General features: G+C 41.3%; 1 protein-coding gene across 1 annotated transcript in view; it reads right to left on the bottom strand.

Moving 5' to 3' along the window:
• Positions 1-9,659, bottom strand: part of DLG1 (discs large MAGUK scaffold protein 1) — a 331,865-nt gene extending 322,206 nt beyond the window's left edge. Inside the window, exons 1-3 of the mRNA XM_006156759.3 lie at positions 9,516-9,659; positions 9,014-9,062; positions 8,215-8,346 (exon numbers count right to left, since the gene is read on the bottom strand). Of these exons, the coding sequence (XP_006156821.1) occupies positions 8,215-8,346; positions 9,014-9,032 (151 nt within the window). The 5' untranslated portion in view covers positions 9,033-9,062; positions 9,516-9,659. The remainder of the gene's footprint in view (positions 1-8,214; positions 8,347-9,013; positions 9,063-9,515) is intronic.
• Positions 9,660-9,667: the final 8 nt, after the last annotated feature.

The following is a 9,667-nucleotide window of genomic DNA, read 5'->3' as shown; positions in this document are numbered from 1 at the left end:
TGGCGGCTTGCTTTCTCGCTTTCCTGCGCTCTCTCTCTTGTTCTGTCCCTCTCTAGTCAAATTAAAATAAATAAATAAAGTTAAATAATTCTTTAAAAAAAATAAAAAAATACTACTACCATATGATCCCATAATTCCATTTCTGGATATATCCAAAAGAATTAAAAGAAATGTTTGCATACTTATGTTCACAGCAGCACTATTCACAATAGTCCAAAGGAGGGAGCAACCTAAATGCCTACCAATGGATAAATAAAATGTACTGTACATATACAGGGGAATATTATTCAGCCTTACAAGGAAGGAAATTGTCACATATTACAACATGGATGAAACTTGAGGACTTTATGCTAAACAAAGTCAGTCACAAAGACAAAACACCGTATGATTCCACTTATATGGAGAATGTAAGTAGTCATATTCACGGAAACAGACGGTGGATTACCAGGGGCTAAGGGACAGGAAGAAAGAGGAGTAGTTGTTTAATGGGTATTATGCTTCAGTTTTGCAAAATGAAGAGTTCTGAGGATCTGTTTCACAACAATATGAACAAATACAACACTCCTGAACTGTACATTTAAAAATGGTTAGAATGGTAAAGGAATCATGCTTTTGAAACATAGCATGTACAAAGGAGGACATGTTTATAAGGGCTAGAGAAACTATTAGTTATTTAAGTAGCCACAAACTGGAAACTAAAAAACTCATAAATGGACAGTGTTACAATACCCACCTTCATTCTGAAATATCTGCAGAACAAAAATAGAACATTACATTAAAATAAACTTCCAAACTAGCTCCACAGCTTAGTGGTTAAGAGACCCAGATTCTAGGGTCAGCAAGTGGTGTGGTGGTTAAGGCACTGAACTCCCACATGGCCAACTGTGGTTTGAGTCCCAGACACAGAGACTTGTTTTCTCACTTTCCCTCTCTCTTTGTCTCTCTGGTGAGCACACATACTCTATAACAAAGTTAAAATAATAATTAAAAAAAAAAAAAAGAGAGAGCCAGATTCTACATGACCTACTACGCAATTTGAATCCCAGCCCTGGTGGCTTGAAAAACATACCAGGCACATCTGCCAGGCACATCCTCGAATCCCCATTAGATGGAGAAATGGCAAAGGGACTGCACTACGATCATGCCCACTGAGGGATGTTTTCTCCTCTCTCTGATGAATGCATATACATCCTTTGGCAAATTAAAAAAAAAAAAAATCTTGCTATTACAGAAAAACACAAATTACATGACTCAATGACTCAACCTAAGTCTCTAAAGTCAGGCTGATCTTGAGACCAATTTTCTCTGAGTGCAAGGAAAGCAGGTGTGTTCTCTGATCCCATGAAAAATAACTACAGGGGTCTAGGCTGGTATAAGCCTCAAGGATTACCAAGGTCACCTCAAATCTCAGACGCCTTAGAATCAGGAACGACCTGAAAGAACCATGGCCCTGAACCTCTTGAGCTGTGATTATAACTAAACCATACGCAGTCCACTTAACTAAAAAAATTTCAAATGTAAGTGAAGGAAATAGGAACGCAGAAGCAAATATACTAAATTTTCAAATTCGTCTTAGTAAAATCAGGGAGTAAAACTAGGTAGATGTTATCTCCCATTTACACAAAAATAATTCCGATATGTTTTGGGAGTAAACTTAAAGCATGTGCAGCTCACAGATTAAAAAAAAAAAAAAAAATACAACTTTAAATATTCAGCTTTAAAGAAACAATGTATCACCTCAAATTCAAGTAAAAATCTTCCTGCTTTCAAAAATGTTTAAATCTTCAAAAATACCACCAAGCATCAGAACTACAATGATTTCATTATTTCACGTCCACCAAGAATGTAAAAACACTCCCAATTAAAAATGACATACACTAATTGTACAACGCACCCCTAATTCAGAGATATAAAATACTTAAAAATTAGTAACCTCAATAGAATAATGCAGTATGTGCATGCTTACACCCTTCTGAATAACCCCAAAGTACCAGGGACCTAATCTATATAACAAATCAAATACGAAGGGGTAAAGTCAGTACTTCTATACCAAAACCCCTGGATACCTGCACAAACTTAAGGGTTTTGTTTTGTTTTTGCCATCAGGAGTGTGCACTCACTGGAGACAGACAAGGAGTGTGAGAGGGAAAGTGAGAAGTCACCCCCTGGGGGATGCCCACACCATAATCCCTTCTCTTCCATTCTCCTCCTCTTGTGATTTTGGGCAGGTACACACAGGTGCCCAGTGTGATTTTCGGAGAGGTATTTTTTTTTTTACTCTATAGGGCGCATGCGTTCGCCAGAGAGACAGAGACATAGAGACAGAAAGCGAGAAATCACCCCCCAGGGGGGATGGTCACACTGCAATCCCTTCTCCTCCATTCTCCTCTCGGGATCCTGGGCACGCACGCACATGCGCTCCCGGCGTGAGTTTTAGCCACCGGGTCCGGGACGCAAACCGTGGTCGACTACGTGGGAGTCCAGCGACATAGCCATTACGCTAACTGCTGGTCCCCCCAGTGTGATTTTCAAGCCGCCAGGTCCGGGACTAGAATATGCCACCTGCTGGTCCACACACAAGCTTTTTAAAAAAAGAACTATTTACTTTTATTTATTATTATTATTATTATCATTATTATCATTATTATTTTAATTCACCAGAGAAAGACAGAGAGAACAAGCAGGATGTGGGCTCAAACCATGCGGGCAAGGGTATGGAGAGAAGGAGTGCAGTGTCTCAAGCACCATGCCACCTGCTGGCCCTGAAACTTTTTTTAAATGCATAAAAACAGTCCGTACAAACTACTCGTTCAAATAATCAATCAATAATCAGTGCAGATTACAAGACCAGAGATACCTAGCATCCCAAACAACTAACTAGAAAATTCACCATAGCGTAAGAAAAGTAAGAAAACTAAGGAAGACAAGATAATCTTAAGAGCCAAATGACTTTCAAACAACTCAGGTGGTCAAGACCCATGCATGTCTCCTTTAATTCAAAGGTCCACAGGTACCAGCTCAGAAGACAGAGCGCCATCTATTGAAGAAAAAAACAGATTACTCCAAGATTTTTCTGTACACACTATGGACACAATGGACCAGTTTAGCTTAGTCCAATTTACAGGCTTACAGTTTCAAAAGACAGGGGCGGGAACCAGCAGTTAGCGTAATGGCTATGTTGCTGGACTCCCACGTAGTCGACCACGGTTCGTGTCCCGGACCCGGTGGCTTAAAACTCACGCCGGGCGTGTGTGCGTGCGTGCCCAAGATCCTGAGAGGAGAATGGAGGAGAAGGGACTGCGGCGTGACCATCCCCCCGGGGGGTGATTTCTCGCTTTCTGTCTCTATGTCTCTCTCTGTCTGTCTGGCGAGCGCACACGCCCTATAGCAAAAACCTCTCCAAAAAAAAAAAAAAAAAAGACAGGGGCTGGCAGGTGGTGTGGTTAAGAGTGCTGGACGCCCACATGGCCGACTGCGGTTCAAGTCCCAAACCTGGTGGCTTGCTTTCTCACTTTGCCTCTCTCTCTCGCTCTGTCCCTCTCTGGTCAAATTTAGATAAATAGATAAAACAAAAAGTTAAATAAAATAATTCTTTTAAAAAAAAAAAGTTCCAAAAGACAGTGGCAGAGGTGCAAACAGAAAGAAAATCTTTGCTTGTGGGACCAGCAGTTAGCATAATGGCTATGTCGCTGGACTCCCATGTAGTCGACCATGGTTCAGGTCCTAGACCCAGTGGCTTAAACCTACGCCAGGCATGTGTGTGTGCATGCCCAAGATCCTAAGAGGAGAATGGAGGAGAAGAGACTGCAGCGAGGTCATACCCCCTGGCGGGTGATTTCTAGCTTTCTATCTCTCTGTCTCTCTTTCTGGAAAGCGCACGTGCCCTATCAATAACACAATTTTGGCCAACACAAGATATGGCACTTATTAATTCAGTAGTATCCACTAAATTTACATTTTTTTTTTGCCAGATGGCACCTGAACTCTATGCACTTGCCAGAAAAAGAGAGAAAACACCTGTTAACAAGGCATGGTCACACTGCAATCCGTTTTTCTTCATTTCTCCATCCCACCAGGATTACGTACATGCACACACATGCACCTGGCCTGTTTTATTTTGTTTTTGTTTTTGTTTTTTTTGAGATAGGGTGAGTGCGCTCACCAGACAGACAAAGACAGAGAGACAGAAAGCGAAAAATCACCCCCCAGGAGGGATGGCCACACTGCAATCCCTTCTCCTCCATTCTCCTCTCAGGGTCTTGGGCACTCACGCATACACGCCCAGCGTGAGTTTTAAGCCACCAGGTCCAGGATGTGAACCGCAGTCAACTACATGGGAGTCCAGCGACATAGCCATTACACTAATTGCTGGTCTCCTGGCCTGTTTTTTCAAGCCACCAAGGTCAGTATTCAAACAGCAGTTGGCTCCAACTGCCTATAGGCACTACACTTAAACAATTCTACACAGGACCAACCCTAAACTGACCTATTTCAAAACCTAAATCTATTACTTTTCTTCCACCAAAACTTGATGCCATATTCTTTAAGACATTAAATATAAGTAAATTCGAGTATCAAAATAAATTCACAAGCAATGAAATTATGCCAAGTAACATTCACACACATAAACTTCACAGCTATAAAACTAATTCCACCAAAATTCTGTTACATAGAAGAATATTCAAAAAAAGGAGAGGCAGGAGACCAGCAGTTAGTGTAATGGCTTTGTCACTGACTCCCATGTTGTTGACCGCGGTTCACATCCCAGACCCGGTGGCTTAAAACTGAAGCCGGGCGGTGTGCGTGCATGCCCAAGATCCCTACAGGAGAATGGAGGAAAAGGGATTGCAGCATGGCCATTTCCCCTGGGGGGTGATTTCTCACTTTCTATCTCTCTGTCTCTCTGCCTGTCTGGCGAGCGCACATGCCCTATAGCAAAAACCTCTCCAAAAAAAAAAAAAAGAGAGGCAAAATGTGTCAAATACTTTAAACATAACAAATCCTCTCTCAATCTAAAGGAAAATAAAAGAGATTCTGTTTAGTTATTTTGCTAAATATTTAATTTTCTTAAGTCACAGCTTTCACAGAGGACTGCAGTCTATTTGTGTGTGTATATGTATGTGTGTGTATGTGTGTGAAAATGAGAAAATATAAATCATGAGTTTTTTCCTAGCAATATTACAAAATAAAACATTCTTAAATGTACTGTTGATTTAGAAAAACCAAGTAAATTATTCATTTGGACCTTAAACCTCACAGCTTGGACACCAAAACATAACAGCGTTCACTGATGTACACAAAAATGTCAAAACACTGATAATATTTGAAGATGGACGACATCAGTTCATCATACACTACTCTCTAGTCTTATGTATATTTTCGGAGTCAATGTTAATTTTTTAAAATTGTTTGGGTGTAGGGGCCAAGAAGTAGCGCAGCAGTTACAGAATTGGATGCACATGGAAAAGTTCCGAGTTCATGCCCTGAGACCTCACAGAGCACAAGGGCATGTACATGTCCATAGTCTGGCTTAACTAAAACCAGAGGTAGACTATGGTGTGAAGACCCTGTTGGAGGTGTCTCTCTATTTCTCTCTCATGGAAAAAATAAACAAAAAATAACTTTATAAAAATTGGGTGTATTAAGTGGTCTTCTGAAAAATCTGTAATTCTGGGGCCAGCAGGTGGTGTAGTGGTTAAGGTGCTGGATTCCCACATGGCTGAGTGCGGTTCAAGTCCCAGACCTGGCAGCCTAAAAATTACACAGGGTGTGTGTGCATACGTGCCCAAAATCCCAAGAAGAGAATGAAGAAGAAGGGGGTGTGGCATAGCCATGCCGCATTGGGGAATGATTTCTCACTTTTTCTTTGTCTCTCTCTGGTGAGCACACGTGCCTTTATGGCAAAAGCCTTAAAAAAATAAAAATCAAAACCAAAACTAATTCTAAACCAAACTTGGTAAAGAGAATCAATTTATCAATAACTTATTTGACAAGGTACACTCACTTCAATGTAGTCTCAAATCACATGAACAATTACTCTACCATTACGTAGATATAAACCCCCATCTACTTGAAAGCTACTGAGGAAATACATGCAATTCAATGAAATATATGTCTTATTTTAAAATGTCATACAGTCAATGACTAATAAACAGTTAGGGTCGTGGTCTAGTAATTAAGGGAGCCAGACCCCATATGGTCATAGGTCAGTCACACTGGTGACTGGAAGAACATGCCAGGAGTGTGTTCATGAATGCCCAAAGTCCTGAAAGGATGGAGAGAGAGAAAAGGAATTGTGGCCCAACCATGCCCCACTGCAGGGGAGCTTTCTCCCTCTGTCTGTGTATCTTCAGGGAAAAGGCATGTACCCTATCACAACAGTTTAAAATAATAATATCTAACAACATTCCATTCTTTCTAGAAGTGACAAATTTTCTAGTTCAGTGGTTTGCAAACATTTCAACATTCCTAGAGAAAAGACCCAGCAATGGGACCAGCAGATGGTATAATGGTTATGTTGCTCAACTCCCACATAGTCTACCATGGTTTGAGTCCTGGACCCAGCAGCTTAAAACTAACGCTGGGAGCATATATGCCCCAAATTGTAAGAATGGAGTCCCTTACAGGGTGATTTCTTTCTCTTTCTCTGTTTCTCCAGCAAGCACATGCGCCCCATAGCAAAAACGTCTTTAAAAATAAAAAACAGTAATATATCATCTTCTTTTATAGATGAGGAGTCTTCAAAAGTTCATGAAATGTATGTATTATGAATAAGCTATGCAGGCCAGTAGGTGGTGTGGAGGTTAAGGCATCTGGATCTCATGTGGCTAACTGCATGAGTCCCAGACCCAGTGGCTTGAAAATCACACCTGGCACATGTGCGTGCATGCATGCCCAAAATACTGAGAAGAGAGTGCAAGAGAAGGGAATACAGTATGGCCATCCCCACAAGGGGTGATTTCTCACTTTCCCTCTCTCTCTGTCTCTCTTCAGTAAGTGCACATGCCCTATAACAAAATTTTTAAAAATTAAATTAAATTAAAAAATCATTGTTAAAAAAGTGGAGACAGCAGGTGGTGTGGTGGTTAAGGGCGCTAGATTTCCTCATGGCCAACCGCAGCTCAAGTCCTGGACCTGGCCGCTTGCTTTCTCACTTTCCCTTTCTCTCTCTCTCTCCATCCCTCTCTGGTCAAATTAAAATAAATAAATAAAGTTAAATAAAACAATTCTTTAAAGAAAAGGCATCAACTCAAATTTAAGTTACAGTTAAGCATAAAACTCCATTTGAATATCCTTGTCCATAAAATAAGGTTATTATATCACTTCTTTTTTTTTTTTCTGGAGAGGTTTTTGCTATAGGGTACATTCGCTCACCAGAAAGAGAGAGATAGAAAGCAAGAAATCACCCCCCGAGGGGGGATGTCCACGCTGCAATCCTCCATTCTTCTCTCGGGATCTTGGGCAAGCATGCACATGGCATGAGCTTAAGCCACCGGGTCCAGGACTCGAACCATGGTTGGCTATGTGGGAGTTCAAGGACATAGCCATTATGCTAACTGTTGGTCCCTAGACAGATCACTTCTAAAATCACTTTACAAGTCTAAAATTCACACTCCATGAATGCTAAGTTTAAATAGAGGTCTATATTAAATGAATGAGTGTTCTTAAACATAGCAAAACCCTTCAAATTTTTTTTAAAGAATTTATTTGTTTATTTTGTTTTTGTTATTTTTAAATTTGATCAGAGACAGAGAAAGGAAAAGTGAGAAAGCAAGCCGCCAGGTCTGAGACTTGAATGGTGGTCAGCCATGCAGCACCTTAACCACTATACTACCACTGGACTACCAGCCAGTCCCCCTTCAAACATTTTTAAGGACTCCAGAGAAATACAAGGGAAATCCAAAAGCAGCTACAATAATTCAGTCATTACCTCTTAGATCCCAAAACATATCTGTAACTTCTCCATCTTGTAATAGGATGTGAAACACTGTTCTTAAGAGACCAATGAGATAATGAGACTGTAAATTCGAGTTATTAGATATTTTGGAAAGGACACTAGCCTATTAAAAACACACAACACACAGAAGATGTCCAAGTTACTGAGAACCAAGTACACATCACTGTCCTGAGTGTAAAATAACTGAATTCAGAGAAGCATTAAAAGCCTTAAGCCTAGCTGACATAAATGGTCACAAATAAAGTTTTAATTCTCACCTATTAAAGCCTGAAAGAGGTTGCTCTGAAATATGTTAATAACCCGTTCTATGGAACTTCTAAGTTGTCTGTCTTCAGTCTGGCTTAGTTTTGAACGATATTCTTCCAAAAGGTGCAACGCTCTCTGGGTATCTGAGAAGAAAAGAGCCTGATTAAAATGATATATTTACAAGGAAGTATTATTACATGCTAATACACATAATTGTGCAAGACATCGAAACAGTTCACCAAATCCTGCAGGTCAACTATTTGACTGTGTTTGTGTACACATATTCCCTGGAATGATTTGAAATTCTGAAAATATTTATCATAATAGAAAGAGGAGGAAAGTGAGCAGTCAGTAACAAATGTGTACTGGTAAAAGATGATTAAATCAAAGTATCAGCGACATAGTTTCAGATCACCACTGATATGCAAAAGATTATCTACAACTCTGTCATTATAATCCAAATTTTAAGTGTTTCAAAATACTAGCTTTTATAATAGTATCCCACAGTCGCTCATAAAACAGTGTTCAGCAAGAATGCTAGAGTGAACACCAAGACACCTATTTAGAATTTTTTAAAAAGACATATCAAAGAGAAAAATCAATTCTCTCCCTAGTCATTAGAAAAATGTCAAGAAATCAAGTTTTACAAACATTCAGGTATTTTCATCTTCTGAAATGTTATGAAGCTTGGACTCCCTAAGCAATGAAGTAACACCGTGCTATCTCATCAAAGTTAGACAAACACTTTGAAAATAGCAATCACAAAATTGAAAAGCAAGTGACATCTACAAGAGTTAAACAAATTCTCACCTTGCTTCCGGACCGGCATTTTTCCCAGAATCAGGAAGAGGACCCACACCTTTAAGAACAGAAAAGGACAAAAGAACTAAAGAAAAGAACGGAATCCTGGCTCCACTAGCATTTGCCCTTAATCTCAGATCGAAAAACTCCTAGCCTATTTGAAAAGCCCACCTTCCAAAGTTTTCCCAAGCCAAGGAAAGCCTCAAAACCCAGCAGTGTCCGTCAATGTAGAAAGCTTTTTCCTAGAGATGGGTACCCCTGCATATTAAGAGCAGACAGAAGTCTGCTTCCAAATTCTTCTCCAAAGCTTCCCTCCACAAAGGGCACAAAATGCCTAGCGTGGGCCCCCTCCCCCGGCACTAGTGTCCACGCTCCCCACCTGCTCCCGGGAGCGGGTGGGTGAAGAGCTGCTCTGACCCTTGGCCCCCGAGCCAGCAGCGGCCGCAGAGCGCTCCGAGGGGACCAGCCGGACCAGTCACCCCGCCTTGCTCGGCCCCCTCCTCTCGCTTGCCTTTCTCCTGGCTCGCTTCCTCCGGGCTACTCCAGCGGGGACCGGACAGGGCAGCGGCCGCTCTCCGCGACGCCCTCGCGCCCCACATGCACACCTCCGCGGGCCCCCACACCTGCGGCGCGGCCCCAAAGTTCCCGCGAGGGGCGTGCGGC

The sequence above is a fragment of the Tupaia chinensis genome, unplaced genomic scaffold, assembly GCF_000334495.1.
Source record: "Tupaia chinensis unplaced genomic scaffold, TupChi_1.0 Scaffold000515_1, whole genome shotgun sequence".
Lineage (NCBI taxonomy): Eukaryota > Metazoa > Chordata > Mammalia > Scandentia > Tupaiidae > Tupaia > Tupaia belangeri.
This window is presented reverse-complemented; position numbering and strand designations above follow the sequence as displayed.